Source organism: Microtus ochrogaster, chromosome 19 (genome assembly GCF_000317375.1).
Source record: "Microtus ochrogaster isolate Prairie Vole_2 chromosome 19, MicOch1.0, whole genome shotgun sequence".
Lineage (NCBI taxonomy): Eukaryota > Metazoa > Chordata > Mammalia > Rodentia > Cricetidae > Microtus > Microtus ochrogaster.
In genome coordinates this window covers 41,473,841-41,496,547 of record NC_022021.1, presented here as the reverse complement: position 1 = coordinate 41,496,547, position 22,707 = coordinate 41,473,841, and the positions used below count along the sequence as shown (strand labels likewise).

Genomic DNA, 22,707 nt, shown 5'->3' with positions numbered 1-22,707 from the left:
TTCCTTCCTTCCCTCCCTCCCTCCCTCCCTCCCTCCTTCCTTCCTTCCTTCCTTCCTTCCTTCCATCCTTCTTTTTTCTTGATTTTTCGAGACAGGGTTTCTCCGTAGCTTTGGAGCCTGTCCTGGGTATCACTCTGCAGATCAGGGTAGCCTCGAACTCACAAAGATCTGCCCGTCTCTGCTTCCCAAATGCTGGGATTAAAGGCTTGTACCACCACTGCCTGTCCAGTCTAGGTTTCTGTGTGATGCAATCCCAACTGTTTAAAATCTGGGTGTCCCTCTCACTTCCAGACTCCAGCTTCAGAGAAGTACCAGCGGATGAGGTACCTTCCCCCGCCAGCATCTATAGCCAGATTTGTATGAAAGAGCTTGATATCAAAAAAAGTTTCTTTTTTTTTTTTTCAAGTCAGCCTTGGCTATCCTTGAACTCTCTCTGTAGACCATGCCGGCCTCAAATTCAGAGATCCACCTGCCTCTGCCTTTTGAGATTTTAATTTAGTCCCAATTAAAGGTGTGTGCCACCACCCCATTTTGAGAAAAACTTTTAGACTAAGCAAAATATTCAAACTAAAGGGGCTGGGGATGTAACTGCATGGCAAAGAACTTAGCCTAGCATACTCAAGGCCCTAGGTCCTGGTCAACCTACACACAGTTAGACAACTCACAGATAATAAATAAGCAATAATAATAAGAGGAGGGATTGGAAATGTTTATATGTGTATGGTAGGAGCAGCGGTGGCGGGTGCATTTCCTGAACCTGAGACACAGCCATGGGACGTCCACTCAGACACCTTCCTTCTGCTCACCTGACCCTGGACTAGCATTTCCCTTCCATCAGTGATCCACTTCACCTTTCACCAAGCATGCCGCAGCTTGCCTTTTGAAAATTTCCAGTTGTTTTTTTCCGGGATGGATATGCATCCCCCACAAATTCTACTTGGGGAGGTTGTGAAAAGTTTGGAAAATGAGCCCTCTTTTCCTGAATGGCCACGCAGCATCAGAGTCCCCTAGCAATACACGTGTGTCACTTTGTCCCACAGAGATGGGAAGGATGATGGAGGTTGTCATTGTCAGCCTCAGTGACCATCAGTGGTGACATGGAGCCAGAGCGTGGACACAGGCACGTTCACAGGCAATCCTCAGGTCCTCCCCAAAGCAGGTAAAATTCATCTTCAAACCATCAATGGCAAAATGAACACTCAGACATCAGGCAGTGACCTGAGCTGGCTACAGGCAGGTGGCATTCACCTGTCCTCCAGGAATGTTTAGAGAATAAAGCATTTTGTCATGCTGTTGGCCATGGGCTGTCTAAAGGAAAGGTGACTTTTCTCACTGGGCCAACAACACAGTTAACTTGTTCTTTGAGAATTCTGAAAACCTTTGCCATTGGCCCCACAAGATGTAGCAATACAGTCCTGGTCCAAGGGACACACGCCAGTAGGGCTTTATGCAGGAAAAAGCTGAAATTCTGATGGAATTTCATGGAAGGTAATAAGGGTAAACAAAATTGACAAACCCCAGTGGTGTGGGATTTCCCTCTGTATGCCATGATGATCATTAATAAATAAAGAAACTGCTTTGAGCCAATAGCAGAGCTATAGATCATTAATAAATAAAGAAACTGCTTTGAGCCAATAGCAGAGCTATAGCGAAACAAAGCTAAGTGGGGGAAAACTAAGTTGAATGCTGGGAAAAAGAAGGGCGGAGTCAGAGAGACACCGTAGAGCCACAGGAGACAGAAGCTGCAGATTGGAACTTTAGCAGGTAAGCTGAAGCCACGTGGCCATACACAGATTAATAAAAATGGGTTAAATTCAGATATAAGAATTAGCCAATAAGAAGCTAGAGCTAATGGGCTAAGCAGTGATTTAATTAATACAGTTTCTGTGTGATTATTTCTGGGCTGAGCAGTTGGGAACGAACAAGCAGCCTCCTTACTACACCCCACTCCTTACTACACTCCTCTCAGGTCTCCCCAGTTTCCCAACATGCACTCAAAAGAGAGTGGTTGGTGTCTCCTCTATGGCTTGTGTGTCCTACAGTGAGACCTGAACAATGACTGATAAGAAACGACAGCAACAAAATCCTTCTCAACCATCCAAACACCCTATAGCAACATGTTGTTAATTAGAAAGAGAAGCAAGGCATGAGCAGGCCGGGGCAGTGGGACTACAAAACAAGTGTACATTGTGTTTGTAGCTGCTTTTCTTAAATGAGCCACGAGAAAGAAAAAGTTTTCACCCCAAGGACATTGGCAGAAGCTGGAGGTGATGCTGACCACGGACCGCTAGCTTGTTCCAGACAGCAGGAGCAACAGGTGAGGGGAAGCCCGCTCCCTCAGGTCTCAAGGCTGCAAGCAAGGCTGATCTAAGAGGTGGCCGGAGGCGTGGCTTTGCAGCTCCGGATCCTCTTTGTTCCTCTGACGCTCCGCCCTGAGTACTAACAGGCTGTGTTAGAAGCCTGGAAATCAGAATCAAATGACATCATGGCCAGGTCCAACCTGTTCTTCCACCTCCCCGGGACCTCATTTCCCTAATTTGCAAGCTACCTCTGACTGAAGACTCCCAGGGCTGCAACTGCGTGCACCTGTGATCCAATGTAAACCAACTAGCCTGGGCACTGCTGAAATTATGCAATGCAATCCTCGAATCAAGTGACAGATCCAAATTTCAGAAAGAGTGTCAAAAAATAAATAAACAAAATAAAGCTATTTTTTCTTCTCGAACTTCCTCTGGGCACAATTAACGTAAGAAAATGATTTGTATTGGGTTTCCTTGATCCCACGGACTTTCCTTGGTGTAGCAAATCTTTATGGTGTTCTATGTAAATATTGCAATAACTGCATCTAAGTCTAGGCTGCTTTAAAAGAAGTCAGTATGTACACATCTCAAAGACTTATCCTGTTCCTTTGCCTAGGCCAGGAGGTGAAATCTCAGCTATCTATGTTTATTAAGTAAAGTATTACCTCATCTCATTTTTTTTCTTATTTAGAGCTTTAAAAACAGCTAAGGAAACAATTTTTTTTGATGGATTTTTCACCCATCTAGCAATGTTATAACAGGGCTACTTCTCTTCCATTTCCTAGAGGCAGACGCTGAGACGATCCCCGTGTTGTTCCGAAGCTAGGAGTATTATTCCCTTTAAAGTGCAGTGCCGACCAGAGCGGCATCTGGCACACGTTAATGAGCGGCTGCATCCTTTCACAGGGCTGAAACTAGGGCAGCCATTCATCTGAGAGGGTGGACAGTGCACAGCCGACGCACAATGATGTACGCACACTGGCCTAAAAGCCCCTCACACATTCTCAAAGTCAGAACACAGCTTACTAAAACCACACCATGTAACATCATCTCAAAGATCCTAAATGATACAGCTTCCTAAGAGTAAACACGAGGTTAAAAGCAACAGCAAATTCGATAGAAAAAGTTAATGTGAGTGCCATCTCCCTAAGGGCAAATAATAATAATAATAATAAATAAAAAAACAACAAGAAGTTCTAATATCATCATGCAGAGGTTCTACGGTAGACACTGGGGCTACAACCTGTATCCACGAAGTGAGGTCCATGACCACTGCTGAGTCTCTTGCAAAGAAGAGGCTAGACTACAACCACCCTCAACTGCCCAGCCCACCTGCCAGCAGTGCCAAGCGCAGCAATCTCTGCCTTAACCTCCTGAGAAAGAAAATGGTAAGAGAGTATGAGGAGAGGAGGGGAGGAAGGGAAAGGGTGTGAAATTAAATCACGAATACTTTTCACTTCAAAGAGCCAGGCTGCACAGAACTGGAAAATCCAGGCAACTGCACCCAGAAAAGTGGACTCCAAAATTAAGGCGACTATGAAACCCAAATACTGGAAAGATACGGTGGGAAGGGTAGGTACTCACCAGCCAGGAGCTTCAGGAGAAAGGAGCCTGGATCTAGAGGTTGGAACAGGCAGGTGGGGGCAGAGCCCAAGGCCAGGCCTCCGCCTTAGAGAAGCCAGTCAAGAGCGTGGCGTGGGGGTGGGGAGGCTGGTCAGAGGGCGGGAAGGAGTGGCAGTTAGTAGCTAGCGGTGCCCCTTGCCTGGGGGTGGGGTGGAGACCAGGAAGGAGGGCAGAGCAGGAGGCAGGAAGCTTACAGAGGGTGCCATGAAAGGCTTTGATCCCACAGCCTCAGACCAGTTAAATATTCAGCAGTGAAGAGTTGCTAGCTCAAGGGGACAGCCCAGTTCAGGCCTCACCTCTTCCCTCTTGAGAAGAAGGTAGACATGTCAGTCTGTCTATCTCTATTAAAGTATATTAATGTATGTGTGTATAACTGTATATCAAAGTAGGCAAGAAAACAGATTCAATTAAAAACTAATTTATGCCAGGCGTGGTGGTACACGCCTCTATTCCCAGGCAGGGGCAGGCGGATCTTTGTGAGTTCCAGGCTAGCTCAGTCTACATACTGAGTGCCAGGGCTGCCAGACCTTATGTAGAAAGACAATCTCCAAAACCGACCAAATAAAAACAAACAAAAATTCAAACTTCAGCCTGAAAAAATTACCACATTTTAATTTGAAGATCCCCAGATTTCATTACTTCTTGCAAATTTCTTGATTGTGCTTTCTTAATTTCTCTAAAGCATCTGTTATAGTTTTAATCAGTTTGTAAATGTTCTTTATATAGTAAAGCTACCTATTCCTTTTCCCTTCCTTCCTTTTTTTTTTTTCGTTTGTTGAGACAGGTTTCTCTGTGGAGCCTGTCCAGGAACTAGCTCTGTAGACCAGGCTGGCCTCAAACTCATAAAGATCCACCTGCCTGAGTGCTGGGATTAAAAGCAAAGCTTGTGCCACCATCATCGCCAGTGAAGGCTACCTGTTTCTTGATTTGTAGGTGGCTTCAGTGAAAAGGAACTCAGCTACATGTATACATATATTAATAGAGCCATAACAACATACACACTTGGATTTAGGAAAAGAAAAAAATACTTTTAAGAAAACATGAGAATAAGACAACAGTGATGTTTGCAACAAGAGAGACAATGCAGTAACAGAAATCTTTCAAATAGGGGCTGGAGAGATGGCTCAGTAGTTAAGAGCATTGCCTGCTCTTCCAAAGGTCCTGAGTTCAATTCCCAGCAACCACATGGTGGCTCACAACCATCTGTAATGAGGTCTGGTGCCCTCTTCTGGCCTGCAGACATACACACAGAATATTGTATACATAATAAATAAATAAATAAATATTAAAAAAAGAAATCTTTCAAATACTGCTACTGAGGACTGGAGACACAGATCATTTAAAAAGCAAGTCCCTTCACCCCAATCGTGCAGAGAAGGTCCTGGGTTCATTCAGCAGCATGCACACAACACACACATACACACACAGCCCTTGACAGAATCCTACAGCATATAAGAATGCTTCCTAGGGAGACAGAGGCAGGTGGATCTCTATGAGTTCGAGGCCAACCTGGTCTACAGAGTGAGTTCCATGACAACTAAGACTGTTACATGGAGAAACCCTGTCTGGAAGGATAAAGAAAATGCTTGATGACATATTAGGTTGAAAAAAAAATACTTTCAAAGTTTAGATTCCAGTTTAGAAAAACTAAGTATAGCTGGGTATGGTGGCACCTACCTGTCATTCCAGCTACCTTGGAGGCCAAGGCTAAGGAGGACTTAGCCTACAAAGGAAGTGTAAGGTCAGTTGGGTAAGGACCTGTCTCAAACTAGAACTATGATATAGAGACTGGAAATGAAGCTCAGATGAACAGGGAAGACAGTCAAGGTCCTGTTTATTCCCCGGGGACGGGGGAGGGAGGGAACAGTATATATACATTCGAATATAAACGGATGGTCTTTGGGTAGTGAAATTATGAGTGAATAAAGAAAAAAGTTCACCGACAACTTTGCAATTTTTAAAATAATAAACCCATCCTTTACACTGGCGTCATGAGTGGAGGGACATGCTGTTTGTATGTTTCTTACCATTCTTCCTCAATGTTTGTCGTCGAGGGAAGTCAGGTACTCTTCCACCCCCACCCCCCCACCACTTCACCAGAATGAGAATGGAGGCTGGGGAAGAGTGCTCTTTGCTGAGCTCAGTGAGCTGGGAAGTAACAGAACAGCCAGGAACAGAAGTCACACACTGTGGGGGTTGCCTGTGAGCATGCTAATGTGGGGTTTCATATGCCAAGAGACTACTCCCTCCCCCCCCCCAAAAAAATCTGCCAGTGACAGCCAAGTGTCTGAGGCAGGCTCCTCATAGGAGCCAGTGGGTCTCCCATCTGATTGGATAATATTCTGGAAGTTCAGCAGGAGGAGCTAAAGACTACTGGAGTACAACAGCAAGGAGGGAGCAGGGGCCCACAGAGAGGGAGCAGGGGCCCCATTTACAGCTGTGACTCCATAGAGAGCAGCAATCACCTCCTATACAAACTTTGACCTGCCATGAGGTCCGTCAGGGAGACAAATAGTGGTCCACTCAATGGAACCACGTGAGGGTGGTGAGAGATGGCCACACAGTGGTCCAGGTGCTTTGAGGGACACCTTTCCACACAGAGGGAGGAAGGCCCCAGATAACCACAAGCCCACGAGAGGTTTTGATTATTTCTAGATCCTAGACGCCTATTTCAACAGAAAGGTAGTTGTAGCCAAGTAGGTGGCAGACCATTATTATGCATGGCTTTCAAATGTTCTCTTTAATGTGAAAGACTACCTTCATATTGAAAACATTTAATCCCTCCCAGGACTCACTTAGCAACTGAATGGACACCAGCCTAAGCCATCCCACCCTCTCGGTGCTGGCTTCCCTCACTGCTGAATTCTTTCTTAGGGGGCATTTCCCTTCGGAGAACCGAGCAAAATGTGCCTGTGCTTCCTCATAGTTCTCCAAGCTGGTAGCAATATTCACATACGTGTGCACTCGTGTGTGCACACGCGCGCGCGTGTGTGTGCGCATACGTGCGTGTGCGTGTGTGTGTGAAAAGAGCTCACATTATCCAACACATCAGTTAATTCACCTAACTTCTCACAATCACCACATTAGTAGGCCCCTAAAAGGCAAATTTAGGAAGACTTAACTTTTGTGCCGATTTCTTTGAACATTTCTACGCAGCCCAAGGCACGGGAAAGCTATAAGACGGTAGTAAGAAGCTTTTGGGGAAAAATACGTCAAATTCAAACAAAAGACACCATTACCAAGTTTCCTCTTCAATTCATTCACAATGTGTTTTTCTTTAAATTCTTGGCTTATCAAAAAGTAGATCACACAGTCAAGGCCTCAGCTGATAAATGGAGTAATGCCTTCATTTTTACAAAGGATTATTAATATTTCAAACCTGTACCATCTGAACCAGCACCTCCCCCATTTGTTTAGGGACCTAAAGTCTGGGGCTCAGAGAGGCGACCAAACCCCTCCTTTGGCATTTCATCCTACAGTTTCGCACGACAGCAACCATTACAAAGTAGACGAAACTTTTAGGCAGAGCCCCGAAGAAGAAGGAAAAACAGAGCAAAACAAAAGCCTACCTTGAGCTTTCTTTCCCCCCCTTTCAGGGTCCGTCCAAGGCAAACAGCTGCATCTCCAGAGGAAGAGCCCAAGAGTATCTGAGCTGACAGGCAATCCCAGCTCTCTGAAGCTTGCACAGCTCCCTGCCTTTTATGTGCTGTCTTGGGCTGTGCTTGCTTAATTCATTCCTGCCTGAGTCTACTCAAAGACGTCCAGCCTCTCAGGCCAGCGTGACAGGAATGGCTGATAATACTTTTGACTCCAAGCACGAACGAGCCATCATCCACACACTAACAAACACACAAATTCAAGTAAGAGTCCAAAGAGGCTAAATTTTCAAAGATTTTATAAATATATATATATGTATTTAGAGATGCCCAAGGACAAAAACACTCAAGTATTTTAGCTGTGATCTTGGAAAACCCACCCCGAGAACAATACTTTTCACTTGAGCTGAGTTTCATTTACAGCTATTTATCCAGGTCTTTACACAGGGCAGCTGAATAGTTGCCATGACAACTTGGTAAACAGGGCTGAAGTGACCACTGAGGGGTTTCCTGGATTGTTTTGTTGGGGGAGAAGAATAGTTGCTTTAATGGTTTCTTTTTACCAAAATTTCCTCAAAAGGCAAAGCTGCCTCTTCACAGATCTTCTGTATGAGATATTCTCTAAGCAAAAGGAAAACTCTAGAAATGTGTCCTAGCTGGGGGAAGATGGTCACAGCCAGCCAGGAATATTGGAGGCAATCAGAAAAACAGAATTATTGAAGGTTAGTTAACGATGGGGGAGTGTACACGGAGGAAATGTAGCCACATCTAAAGAAAGAACTCAATTCATCCAGAGTTAGTTAAAAGAGCTGACAGTCTACATAATTCTACAAAACCCCTACTTCCATTGTTCACATAATCTTAGATTCATTTGTTTGTTTGTTCGTTCGTTTGGTTGGCTTATTGAGACAGGGTTTCTCTGTGTAATAACCTTGACGTTCTGGAACTCATTTTGTAGACCAGGCTGGCCCCAAACTCATGGAGATCCACCTGCCTCTGCCTCCCAAGTGATGGCACTAAAGGCATATTCCACCACCGCCTGGCTCACATAATCTTCTCTATTTAACGTGATATCATTCATGTTTTCTTTTCTTTTTTATTTGGTTTTTCGAGACAGGGTTTCTTTGTAGCTTTGGAGCCTGTTCTAGAACTAGCTCTCGGAGACCAGGCTGGCCTGGAACTCACAAAGACGCACCTGCTTCCACCTCCCGAGTGCTGGGATTAAAGGCGTGCGCCACCACTGCCCGACATCATTCATGTTTTCTTCTGTTCAATAGAAAGTCTTCTCAGCCAGGTTGTCACAAACTAATCTTACAAAATGTTTCGTAAAAAAGATATTCATCATAATTTGAACCAAACATGAACATTTAACATTTTGATACATTAGTGATACTGAGAAAATCAGGGTCTTCTTTTAGAGTTCTTTGTATTTTAGACAGGGTTTCTCTGTGTAGCCTTGGTTGTCCCAGAACTGGCTCTGTAGACCAGACTGGCCTTGAAATCATAAACACCGCCCCCCACCCCCACCCCCCGCCTCTGCTGGTATTAAAGTGTGTGTGCTACCGCTGCCATGCCCCCTCTACGGTTCTAAGTATTTATAATTAAAGAATTCAAGAATGAACTCAAATTGAAGATGGAAGACAGTGGTTACTAGCAGAGGAGATCCTGGAGCAGGCAAGGTGCGAATCTTGCTGCCTGGAGGAAGAGGAGGAGAGAGCAGAGAAAGAGAATAAGTTGGCATGGGCCTTTAGAGAAAGAGTGAAGGCCAAAGCATTAGGAAAAGCATACTTAGAAAAGAGATGATGACCAGACGTGATGGAGCACACCTTTAATCCCAGCACTCGGGAGGCAGAGAGAGGCAGATCTCTGTGAGTTCGAGACCAGCCTGGTAGCCTAGTCTACAGAGTAAATTCCAGGACAAGCTCCAAAGCTCCAGAGAAACCCTGCCTCGAAAGACGAGAGAGAGAGAGAGAGAGAGAGAGAGAGAGAGAGAGAGAGAGAGAGAGAGAGAGAGAAGAAAAGGAATAGTTATGATCTAGGGAACAGTCTGCAGCTCTCCTAGTGAGGCCGCCGCTAGGGAGCAGGTTAAGTAGTCATCTCATTACAGGGCAAGTTTTTGCTCCTACCTCTTTAGCATGGCTTAGGGTGAACCTGCCTTCCTGAAGGGTGGTCCCTTGGTCAGGAAATTGATCTGAATTTAATTAATTTTTTGATTAATTAATTTTAAGCATATAAGAATAAAAATCATAAATGTTGAGTAAATTCTCCACCATAAACGTTAAGGCAGGCATGGACGACTTCACATGGTTCTCTGCAGCTGTTTTACATCTTTACACCCTCACAAAACACATATAACCACCCATCTACATAGATGTTGTCAAAACATACAGTCTAGAGGCAAGGAAGTCATGGGGAGGGGGCTACACAAGGCTTAGAGAGGAAGGCTTAGCCAAGCCTAGACATATGCCTTGGAATTTCCTGCCATGGCTTTTAGGGCTTGTGTGCTCCAGGAATGTTGCAATTTCCCTTTCAGGCAAGAGGCAGGTACCTCTGAATGGGCTAGACCAGAGCCCTGTGTATCAGAGCAATGGGGTTAATCCTCAGAGTCCTGGGCACAGAGGATGAATAACCCAGCAGCCCCAGGCAACAGGAGCTGATGTGTAGGTGACTGGTGACAACCGTGGCCAACAGGAACAAGTCCCAGTCCCAAAGGAATCAGTTCTTTCTTTCCACCACACAGACTAGGGTCAAACTCAGGTTGTTAGGCTTGGAGGCAAGGGCCTACACTTCTGCCGGCCCCTTGAGTGACATTTTAAAGAGATAACCAGAGCTGGGATGATGGCTCGGTAGCTAATTGTGTGTGCTGTGCAGGCAGGCATGCAGTCTCGAGTTCTGACCCCAGCGCTTGTTAAGGAGCTAGACTTGGTCATAGTATGCCGGTAACCTCAGTGCTTGGAGCAGACAGGCCGGAGAGGGAGCAGGCTTTCTGGATGCTGGTCTTATTTAAAGAGAATAAGGCAGAGTGATACAGCAGTACACAGCATGGCTTCTTCTGGTCTCCACAAGGATGGCACACCACTCATGCCAGTGAGTTCACCACACACATGCGCATGCGCACACACATACTCACACAAATACACAAAAGACGATAACTAGTCTGGGGAAGACAGGTTATGTTTCATTTTTTTTGTTTGTTTGTTTTGTTTTTTGGACAGGGTTTCACTATTGCAGCCTTTGGTTGGCCTCAAATTCACAGAAATCTGCCTACCTCTGCTTCCTAGGGTTGGGATTAAAGGAATGTGGCTGTTTCATATTTTAGTTTATTTTTTTTTGAGACAGGGTTTCTCTGTATATCCCTGACTGTCCTGGAACTGACTCTGTAGCCCAGGCTGGCCTTGAACTCACAAAAATCTGCCTGTCTCTACCTCCAGAGTGCTGGGATTAAAGACGTGAGCCACCACTGCCTGGCTTTCATATTTTATTAATACAAATGAAATCTAGATGTGTCTGATCAGATGTCACGTAACCCGCTGTCTTCTAACCCCAAGCAGCCTCCACAGGGCAACACACTGCCTGGTGCGAGTGAATTTCACTTCAGCCGTTTCTACTGTCTTACAAACATGAAGCTAACCACCCACCCTGCTTGTCTCTTCTGTGGTTGCACATTATGTAGCAGGGCTGGAGGAGCAGCTCATCAACAGGGCTCTTGCCTGGCATGCACGAGGACTGGGGTTTAATCCCCAGCACCGAGAAAGCAAAACAAAATGACTACAGATCATCCAAGACATAAAATCATTTTATCCAAGAGCCTGGAGACTGAGGGGCAGAGCATGCACTTGGGAGAGGAGTGACCTCCACTCTATGAACTTTATAAAGTAAAATGGAAAAAAAAAAAATTGGTGAGCAAGCAAGGCGTCTGTGTGGACTGGCCGGCATCCTTGCTGATTTTGTTCAACCTGCAATGACAGAAAAATTCTGCACTTCATTCTTACAGGACCTTAGGTTCAACAAAGTACGATAATAGATTGTGTTTGCACCAAACAAGTAATGTAGAATTCCAGAAAGAGTAATTCAAATATTAAGCTCCGATGTTTAAACTTTCTGCTTAACTTTTTTCCATGGGCAGATCTGCCATCCGTACATCTATGGAAGATATGGTTCCAGAATGCCCATACCATGCAGAGATCTTGGTATCTGAGTAGGAGGCACCAACCCACAGCTGGAGGATGATCTGAGAAAGAGTGCTGGCATGACCAGAAAGCTAGGGTATCAAATCTGAGAAGGGGGTCATTTGATAGAGACAGCTGAGGTGAACCAACACACTAATACGGCAAGACTCATAGATGCCATTTCTATCTTGACTTTCGTGAGGAGACACGTTTTGGGAAATATATTATTAAAACTTGGATAGCAGTGTTCTGGAATCCTGGAACCCATAACACTTCCCTCCTCAAATCTAGGCCCTCATCATACCAAACCAGTGACAGAAGATTGAGACATGGTAGCCAGGCATGGTGCAAGAAGCAGGCTTGGCTGATGCTGTGGGCAGTGGCCTCAGCTTCACCTTGGCTCCCTGGAGCTGTAGACTAGTTCTCACAGCAGGACGGACAGCCTCCCTGATACTCATCAGTCTGTCCTGTCTTTAATTCTGTTCAGGATAACCTCTGGCTTTTCTGAGGAATGTTAATGAAAGCCTTTCCTGATGAGATCTCACTTGCTAAAATATGGGGCAGGGAGAGATCACAGGCCCAGGATGCCCTGGGGGAGAGAGGCAGATGAGGTCCAGCAGGTTAGCCTTCAATCCAGAAGAGTCTCCCTGCTTTTAGGGGCAGTTTTTGGCCAGTGATTGCTATACCCTAGTATATCCCAACAGAAGGAAGCTGAAAGGGCACATCACCGTCTAAATACAACCATTTAAATTCACCCGTCTTCTGTGAACTATCAATGTCTAAACTCAGCGGAGAGCTATACTCTCTCCAGGCTGTCCCAAGCCCAGCAAGGCCAGGCTAGGCTGAGACAACCTTCTATTAAGAGTGAGTTTTCAGCTTCATTACAATTTGGCAGCAGGAAGTCTCTCTCTCTCTCTCTCTCTCTCTCTCTCTCTCTCTCTCTCTCTCTCTTTCTCTCTCTCTCTCTCCTCCCCCCATCCTACAAATACACAAGGGGGGAGTGCAGTGAAGGATGCGGGGGCGGGGCTGGTGGGGGTAGAGAAAACCAACAGCAACACACACACACACACATACACACACGAGTTGGATGTGGGGGAAGGAGCCAAAAGCATAGCAACAACAGACAAGTATACAAAAGGCACAAAGGATCCCCAATTATTCAGACTTGAATGACTATCCTGGGGTCTAAACAATTGGTGGCAGGAGGGAAGGCTGCTAATCCCCAGACACATGCTGCATGGCCTCACACACCTGGTCACTCTGTGACTCCCGAAAGCAAGTCCCTTCAATTCAATTCTAATTCAGTTCTTTAGTCAGCTCACAGACTTTGTTTTGTTTTGTTTTTTGTGGTTTTTCGAGACAGAGTTTCTCTGTGGTTTTGGATCAACCCACAGACTTTGTTAGCTATTGTGGTCATCTTTTTTGGCAACAGAACCTGTAAAAAAAAAAAACCTCTAGAATCTGTCCAAGCCACCCAACATCTCCATCCTGAGGTTATGCAAACACTTCCACAGATATTTAAATACATCTCCAGTTTCCCATAAGGAACCCAACAGAAGAGAAGAGGATGAGGTGAGATGAGCGGCCTTTATCCCTCCCTGGATGTGTCCTGCCAGGGACACACAGGGAACAAGGGGTGGGGGGATGCAAGAATCCCTGTGGAAAGTTCTGGATTTGTCTTTAGACTAAAACCTTTTGTGAGAAATCCCAAGCGAGGGTCGGTGTGGTGTTGTAGGTTTCACAGTACGCGATGGGCAGGAACAGAACAATATTCTTGACGGAACTGAATGGATGCTAATCAGGTCATTACTTGCTATCTCCATATTCTAATTAGCATTCTTTACACTCATAAACCACACCTACAGTTTAGGTCACAGACAAGTTAGCTCCTGTGTCAAGGCCTTCATATTCTAGTGCTCTTAAAATGGTATCGAGAGATTTCTTACAAGCTCTCCCTAGGCAAGTGACTAACTAGTGTCTGCAGTAAGTCAGGAGGACACGAGCCCATGAGCCAAGGTAAACAGAGAGCTGCGTTAGATCACTTTGTAAAGTACAAAATTCCAAGCAATTGGGCACAATCAAATCTCAGCATGGAAAAATAACAAGAAAAAGGAAGTAATTCCTTCAATTCTGGCTGCAGATGGGCTTCAAGATTTATAATATAGTCTGAAGGAAAAATGAACTTTGTGCCATCTAAGAACAGAAACCATCAAGGATGGAAATTTCCCAAAATGACATTTTTGTCTGAGGAAAGTCAACATGAGGGCACGTTCCCGTTTCATGGAATCTGAGATACTAATACCGATAGAGCTGCCCAGGGCTGTCTCATGGCTGGAAGGAAATGGTTCAATTAAACTGTGGGGCACCAGAAATCCAATGGGCACCCAACTCCCAGACTCCAGCTGAGAAAAAGCTGACAGGCTCAAAGGGTGAGATGTGTGGCATTATCAGCCCTACCGCATGGAAGGGCAACACTGCCTAATTAGGCCACTCCTGCCAGAACACACCAGAACACATCTGTGACTGTATGTGGAAACAACACAACATTAAGTCAGAGCCCAAAGTCAAACAAGGACACTGTTAGCAGCAGCTGGAAGGCTGGGAGAATAAAACCCAAGCTCTTTTTTTTTTTTTCAGATTTATTTATTTATGTTATGTATATGAGTGCTCTATCTGCATGTGCACCTTTATGACAGAAGAGGGCACCAGATCCCACTATAGACGGTTGTGGTTGCTGGGAACTGAACTCAGGACCTCTGGAAGAGCAGTTAGTGCTCTTAACTACTGAGCCATCTCTCCAGGCCCCAAACCCAAGTTCTAAGGGGACAAAGGCCAGGTCAGATTTCGCATCTTCATCTTTTCTATTCTTTCACAAGACAGAGTTCTAGAAATTACTGCATGGGGGTTGGGGTGGGGGGTAAGTCTCTCTCAAAAGAAGGGTTCTAAAGAGGTTTGCTTGCCAAATGAAAATTAACTCCTTAACATTTTGTATGGGCTTAGGATGTAGCTTGGTTGATACAATGTTTGCCTAGCATGCAGGAGGCCCTGGGGAATTTCTAGCACAGCATAAAACTGGGTGTGATGTACATACCTGCAATTCCAGCCTTCAGGAGGCTGAGGCAGGAGGATTAGAAGTTCAAGCCCAGCCTACGCTACATAGCGAGTTCAAAGAAAGAATGGAGTTCAAGAGACTATATCTCGGGGCTGGAGAGATGGCTCAGAGGTTAAGAGCACTGACTGCTCTTCCAGAGGTCCTGAGTTCAATTCCCAGCAACCACATGGTGGCTCACAACCATCTGTAATGAGATCTGGTGCCCTCTTCTGGCACACTGTGTACATAATAAATAAATAAATCTTAAAAAAAAAGAGACTATATCTCAAAAAACAAAGCAACCCCATATACCCACACATTTGTGACACGTTCTCCTTTTAGCTTTGAATTCTCTTGGTGAAGAGCTTCTCTTCTTTATTTTTTTTATTTATGTATTTTTATGTAGATTGGGATTTTGCCTGCATGTATGTCTGTGTGATGAGGCCAGAACTGGAGTTACAGCTGTGAGCTGCCATGTGGGTGCTAGGAATTGAACATGGGTCCTTCAGAAGAGCACGCAGTGCTCTTAACCACTAAGCCATCTCTCCAGCCCCAGCAGCTTCTCCTTTTTAAACTGCTTCTAATTGAGTCATGATATTTAAAAAAATCTAGCCCTAAGTTGCCTTGTTATCAAAGTACTTAGAATAGGTCTGGAGAGATAGGTCAGTGGTTAAGAGCAATTATTGTTCTTGCAAAGGACCCATGACCTATTACAAGCATCTATATGTTAGCCCATAACTCCAGTTTCAGGGAATCAGATGCCCTCTTCTGACCTCTGAGGGCACCAGGCACTCATGCGATGCACAGACATACATGTAGGCAAAATATCCATACACATAAAACAAGTTAGTCTACCTTCTTTTTAATTTAAAAGATAAAGTACTGAAAACATTGTTACTTAGTGATGTGGGAGGGTCTTCTGTTTTGTATTGATTTCATTGGTTAATAAAGAAACTGCCTTGGCCATTTGATAGGCCAGCCCTTAGGTGGGTGGAGTAGACAGAACAGAATGCTGGGAGGAAGAGGGAAGTGAGACAATCACCATGCCTCTCCTCTCTGAGCAGACGCCATGGAGCCAGCCGCCAGGTCAGACATGCTGAATCTTCCCCGGGAAGCCACGACCTCGTGGTGTTACAGAGATTATTATAAATGGGTTAATCAAGATGAGAGCTAGCCAATAAGAGGCTGGATATAATGGGCCAGGCAGTGTTTAAATGAATACAATTTGTGTGTTGTTATTTTGGGTAAAGCTAACCGGTGGCTGGGAGCTGGGAGGCGGAAGCGGCCCGCAGCTCCTTCTATAACTTAGCTTATAATCTTCTCCCCAGAGTTAAACAATAAAACTAAAAAAGAAAACTTAAAACAAAAATAAAAACAAAATAGGGGCTGAGAGATGGCTCAGAGGTTAAGAGCACTGACTGTTCTTCTAGAGGTCCTTCCTGAGTTCAATGCCCAGCAACCACATGGTGATTCACAACCATCTGTAATAAGATCTGGTGCTCTCTTCTGGCCTGCAGGGATACATGCAGGCAGATGTTGTATACATAACTAATAAATAAATCTTTGAAAAATTAGCTACAACAGAAAACATACTAAATGCTTTTTCTTTTCTGCATTTTGGAGCTGGAGCCAAGCATTTTGAACCAAATAATAAAGAAACCATGTCGGCCTTATACTGCCTCCTTTCAAAGAAGGATTCCCTAAATCTAGACGGCGGCACTGAAAAGCTGACTCACAGGCTCAGAGGATGAAGGGTTCCCACTTCCTGTCAGGTTACAAGAATGCCACATCTGTTTTCAACCATGATGAAGAATTCTGGAGAAACCAAATCTAAGCATAACCACTCCCAGAGGCTGTCCTTATAAGACCACAGGCTGGACTGCTCCTGGACTGTCCTTCAGGAGAGCCCAGTCTGGTCCTTCAGAAGCCTTACCTTCTTCGTGTTGGGCTTGATGCAGCGCACAAAGAAGGGATTAGAGGAGCTTAGAGTTGCCATTAAGGAATGCAGGGAGTCCTGTCAGAGAAAGAGGACAGGTGGGTTTAGTCAGAATAAAACAAAAAATAACAAACCAGAGAAATGAGACTTTTTCGGTTTGTTTTTTTTTTTGGTTTTTTCGAGACAGATTTCGTTTTAAATGACCTCACCATAACATAAAACAAGGCAAAGGATCTCACTTAGATATTTAGAGTCTAGGCTTGGCGCACATAGCTCTGACTCAAGTCCTATCGCTTTCCTCTGCTTCCCCAGATCTCAGTTCCCGCCTCCATAGAAACAGCGATATTGTACTCAGAGGGTGAGGCAAACACCGGTACAGCAACGGATGCAGAGTGCTTGTTTCAGCGGCTGGCACAGAATAAGGATTCATCGATGGGGCCTGGCATTGCCACATCTTCCCTGTGGAAAGCCTGCACTGCACACTACAGTCCCAGGGCTGTCAAGCAAGCTGAACTGTTCTTCCCTCCGCTCAGTCTCCAGCAGCACAGCCCTGTGCACCCCAGAGAGCAGCCTCCCAGGGTGGATTTTATCTTGACTGACAGGATACCATTGCCCCTTGAGTCAGGGTTTTCACTTAAGGACAAACAGATAATTAAACGAGGGGGTGGTGATCTTCCCAGGCTCTACTTCCAAATGACAGAAAATGTTTACACATTCAAGATGCTGGTGCTCCCATTTCCCTTCAATTGGGGTAACTGGCATCACTGTTATTTGGGCATAGGATGGTCATTATTTCCAGATATGATGCTGTATTATATATATATATATATATGGAAAAACAGAGTTTATATATTATATAGTGCTTTATATGATAGTGCTTTCGTGTGTGTGTATGTGTGTGTGTATAAATGGGGAAAAACAGACATGGGAAGAAATATGTCCTATTTTCACATGAAATGTTAAATACAATAACATGGTTGAGGAGGACAAAATGAGCCTTCTGAAGAAGATAGGCTATTTTCCTTTCCATTCTTTCTTTTATGTTTTTGTTTGTTTGTTTGTTTTTCAAGACAGGGTTTTTCTATGTAGCCCTGGCTGTCCTGGCACTTACTCTGTAAATCAGACTGGCCTCAAACTCACAGAGATCCATCTGTCTCTGCCTCTTGAGTGCTGGGCTTAAAGGTGTGCACCACCACTTCCTGGCAAGATGTGCTTAGAATTAAATACCTTTCGCTTAGTTAATTAAAGACATTTCCATGCATTGTGCAAAAATACATATGTTAGTACATTTATATGTTATATACACACATATTTGCCTTTTTAAAATATTTCAATGTTCTATACACACATTTCAAATTCTCCTGTACACAGATCTGTATATACATCTCTTTTATAGATATATTAAGTGTTCCAGGTTCGTCCTGTGGTAAACCATCAGGACAATAACCTACTAACCATGCTGTTGCAAATACTAGTGCCCAAACACTTGAGCACGGGCATGTCTGCACAGTCCTTCTCAAAATAAAGTGAGATCTGAAGGCATGAAATAGTTCTACTTTCTGTTGCTGTTTGTTTTTCTGGTTTTCTGCTTTTTTTCCAAACAGGGTTTCTCTGTGTCACAACCCTAGCAATCTTAGAACTCGCTCTGTAGACCAGACTGGCCTTGAACTCACAGAGATTCACCTGCTTCTGTCCTGGGATTAAAAGTGTACGCTAACACTATGTGGCCAAAATATTTCTACTTTAATGACATTAGTAATTATAATTATCATGCCACTAGAGGGAAAGAATAGTATAATTTAATTCATAAAATCCAAAGAAAAGTCTAAATATTCATGTGTATACCTTTATTGGTCCTTTTTTTTTTTGAGTGTTGGAAATGAAACCAAGGTCCTTAAGCATGATTAAACGAACAAAAAAAGCAAAAAGCAAGTATATCCTTACGACCAAGATGTGTACCTGTGAAGCTCTGCCTGCCTTAAAAATGTGACAGAACAGAAACCAGGTCCAGTCTCCCCACAACTCTCATACACCCCACTCCTGCCTCGGTTCTTTGGATCACAGAAACAACAGATTGACGCAAGCCAGTGGTGCAGACTGACCTTGAACTGTGAGCTGACGGTGGGCCGCCGGTGTTTGCTTCCGCATTTCAGGGTGTCCTGGTTGTTGCGGCTCGAGACGTGTTCAAAAAGGTCATAGATGAAGTCAAACCTGTGTGAAGGACGGGCAGGACTGTGAGGGGAGCACACGCGAGTGTCAGGTGCCTGGCCAGTGTAATTACAGTGGATTTCCACAATGATAATTAACGTCGTACACCGAGGCCTGCCAAGCTGCAACAGCACGTGAAAGATTCAGCCAACCAGCGCTTGGCCGCTGGAGGCAGTCCTGGGAGCACTAGAGTCCTCCACCAGAGGGAGGAAATGAAAAGACAATGGCCTGGGGTGGGGTATCACTGAGGGACAGGCCTGTCGGGAGAACCCCCTGAACTCCTCATCTGCCGCTAAGGATGTAGGGGGAACAGATTCTAGGTCCTCCCATTGAAATCAATGCCCCAAAAGCTCAAGTCCCTTATTTATGATAGGGCAAGGTTTACACACGGAACATACACATCGTCCCAAGCACCAAGCCATGTCTAGATTGTTTACAAGGGACGTTCTCCATGAGTCGGTAAAGTGCCGTTGTTTAGGGAATAATGGCGACGACAGAAGTCTGTACATCTTCAGCACAGCCACTGGCTTTTTTTATTTTAATAAATATGTTCAGTCAATAGTTGGTCAACGCAATGGAGGAACTAAAAGATGCAGAGCTGTTGGGTTATGCCCCTTGTTTAGTGTTGTGAAGGTTCGATCAGAGAAGTGTTGGGAGCAAGGCAGATAAAGGTTCAAATTCTGCCTCTTCTACTTCCCGGATGTGTCACAAATGCAAGATGCTCCATTTCTCTCTAAAGGGCTCAAGTGGGAGTTATTTGTTCTGATACTAAAGCAAGAATGAGGAAATACAGTCCAGGGCTAGAAGACCAGCACCTGGGTCTCAGCCAGTACTGATCCCAGCTCTATTATATTAGTCAGTTTCTTAAAACACTGCCACTATTAATAAATCAAAAGACTTCCCAATAACTCGTTATATTCTGGGTACAGAGGACATTGCGTGCTATAAAGCTGGAAGGTTGATGGCTTCACTGTCACCAGGAAAGGTAGAAGAGCCATCCTGCAGGGGCGATGGCCAAAGAGGTCAAAGGTAAAGGGCGAGAGCAAAGAGAGAGGCTCCCCCATTTTCTAAAAGGAAACCCCAGGCTGCAGCACAGAATTCAGGACCCCTGTCCTAGCACCCCTTTTAACAGAAGGGCAGCGACAGCTGTTGAGCCTGGTCCACTACCCACCCAGCCTGTGAGCTAGCTTTTCACCATAACAAAACATTTCCGCTTCAAACCAGCAGGTGGCTTGGATTTAAATGTATCCTTTTAAGGCGACCAGTCAAGACTGCTTTGACAGGTAACGTGCTGAGCGGTTTCCCAGCACCGTGTATTTTCTGCATGTCTGAAAACTCATCTACAAATAGAAATAGCTGATAATAGTTTAAGCGGTGTGTTTTCACATGCGAACAGAAACTCGAAGATCAAAAGTTTCAGATTCGGGATCAGCTTGGCTCCCTTCATCCCAATTCATAGCTGGCTAAGTGACAGGATGGCCACCTGGTATTTACACTCTGAGAAACAGCGTGGCTCTTTAACAATTGTCTACTTCCTTCCGTAGATATTAAAAGTTTATTTCTGTATATATTCATGCTAGATCCTCCAAAGGTTTGGAAAGCCTACAAGAAAGGGCTTTGTCTCAAATTCTTTCTCTTTCACCAAGTTGCTAAGTTGCTAGACAATAGGGAACTTCCTGGCTTCATGGATACAAATAGCTGAACTAACCATTAAACTAGAGGTTTGCCTTAACTCTTGATGGTGTGCACGAACAGTTCCTGAATACAAGAATGTGTAATACGTTTATAATTCTGGCTGCATTAATACTTGCTTAACTTTCTTGACATCTCACAACGAAGAGAAACAGGATCCTATAAAACCAACCTGACATTAAGACAGCTCCAGGGCCGCAGTGGGGAAAGCAGGGTGGACTGGTCAGGAGCAGGTTTCTGAGTCATACGTACTTCATAAGCTAAGCTTGGCGCTACCAGCTCAGATACAACCCTCAGCAACTACTTACCTGCTCCCAGCCTCAGTTTCCCCTCCTGTAACAGCAATGAGGAGAGCATCTACTGCAGGGCTTTGCTGTGGTTTCTACTCATTAAGCGGTAGTCCTTGCTACTACAGTGCATCCCCAAAGTCACCGAGGCAATGTGACCTGGAGAAGACGTTAAGTCAATGCTCCCACAACAACAGCCACAAATCACTGAGGTGTGCTGGGTGTCGGGAGGCAGAGGCGGGTGGATCTCTGTGAGTTGCAGGCCAGCCTGGTCTACAGAGTGAATTCTAGGACAGGCTCCAAAGCCACAACGAGAAACCCTGTCTCGAAAAACCAAAACCAACCAACCAATCAACAAAAACTACTGACAGCTGCACAAAAGGCAATTTGACTTCCTAGAGGAGACCCCACGTACCTGCTTTCCCTCAGCAGGTTGAGAAGATCGTCTCTAAAGGTGTCCCTGTTCTTTTCTAGGATGCCTCGGACATCATACTGCACCTTGTTTCAAAAACAAAACAAGAGACAGTGTCATAATCTCAATGAATTAGTTTCAAGTTACGAGTCCTGAGATCATGGGCAGAAGTCACCATACCTAGCTAGCAACTTCTGTAAAAGCTAGACTCATGAAAAGCAATCATTTTAACAAAGCTATGTTTGGCTTCTCAAACAACTATTTCTTGTTAGTGCTATGTGGGCAAATATCAATAAATACCCTGTTTTATATGCTAGTTTGTTTCTGTTGGTCTAATGCAGCTCAGGCTCACCCCACACATTCCTCTATATGTAGAAATGACCGTGGATTAAACCCCCAGAAACACAACCGTGTACCTGGCTTGACCATTCTACACAGGTTAAGTGAAACATTAACGAAATAGGATCCTATAAAACCAGACCTGACATTAAAACAGCTCAATGACTGTGGACAGTTTGGAATGTTGTAGGTAGGGAGGCTAATTACAAATTATCACAGGCTATCTTGGCCTCTTGAATAGCCATTATCCTCCTCTGTGTGTGACTTAATGTCCTTATGACCGACATATGGAACATTTTGGGATGCATTAATTCAACAGGTCACCAGCTCCCACCAACAGGAAAGCTCAGAATGGCCTCTGAGCAGCCAAGGTCTGGAGCAGAGGCTCTCTGAATTCTTTGCTGTTCCTACCTACCTGGCATTCCTATCAAGGTATTTAAAGAGAGCCTTGATTTGTGATTTTCTCTGTTCTGTTACTATAAAATTTCATGGAACCTGATGTTTGGGGTAACCTACACTGGTGTTCCCAGGTATGGTGATTCATACTTGGCTTCAGATTAAGACTTCCTCTTGCCCCTCTGAGGTGAGAGCTGTATTTTGGCATGGCTATGCCCTTTAACTTCTGATCTTCCTGCTTCCACCACCCTGATGTTTCAGGTGTACACCAGCATGCCTGGCTATGTGGTACTGGGCATCGAACTTGAGGTTTTCTTTTAAACTTTATTTAACCTTATTTCACATACATTGGTATAATGGTGTCAGATTCTCAGGAACTGGAGTTACAGACAGCTATGAGCTGCCATGTGGGTGCTGGGAACTGAACCCCGGTCCCCTGGAAGAGCAGTCAGTGCTCTTAACCCCTGAGTCATCTCTCCAGCTCCGAACTTGAGGTTTCTCATAATCACAGTAAGAGCAGTGACAAGTCAGCAACATCCCAACCCTCCGCAGCATCTTAAAGAGGCGCACGCCTTTAATCCCAGCACTCGGGAGGCAGAGGCAGGCGGATCTCTGTGAGTTCGAGACCAGCCTGGTCTACAGAGCTAGTAACAGGACA

General features: G+C 44.8%; 2 protein-coding genes across 4 annotated transcripts in view; both read right to left on the bottom strand.

Annotated features, from left to right (window-relative positions):
* Myo10 (myosin X) overlaps nucleotides 1–21,396 on the bottom strand; it is a 70,482-nt gene extending 49,086 nt beyond the window's left edge. Inside the window, exons 1-3 of one of the 3 annotated variants that reach the window (XM_026783691.1) lie at nucleotides 21,318–21,396; nucleotides 18,818–18,926; nucleotides 16,713–16,793 (exon numbers count right to left, since the gene is read on the bottom strand). In XM_026783691.1, the coding sequence (XP_026639492.1) occupies nucleotides 16,713–16,775 (63 nt within the window). In that variant the 5' untranslated portion in view covers nucleotides 16,776–16,793; nucleotides 18,818–18,926; nucleotides 21,318–21,396. Of the gene's footprint in view, nucleotides 1–3,884; nucleotides 3,905–7,492; nucleotides 7,619–16,712; nucleotides 16,794–18,817; nucleotides 18,927–21,317 lie in introns of those variants that run through there. The other 2 variants (XM_026783693.1, XM_026783696.1) reach the window with 2 other exon arrangements.
* LOC113457158 (unconventional myosin-X-like) overlaps nucleotides 17,117–22,707 on the bottom strand; it is a 136,687-nt gene continuing 131,096 nt past the window's right edge. The window contains exons 16-18 of the mRNA XM_026783711.1: nucleotides 21,318–21,400; nucleotides 18,818–18,926; nucleotides 17,117–17,197 (exon numbers count right to left, since the gene is read on the bottom strand). Coding sequence (XP_026639512.1) covers nucleotides 17,117–17,197; nucleotides 18,818–18,926; nucleotides 21,318–21,400 — 273 coding nt within the window. The remainder of the gene's footprint in view (nucleotides 17,198–18,817; nucleotides 18,927–21,317; nucleotides 21,401–22,707) is intronic.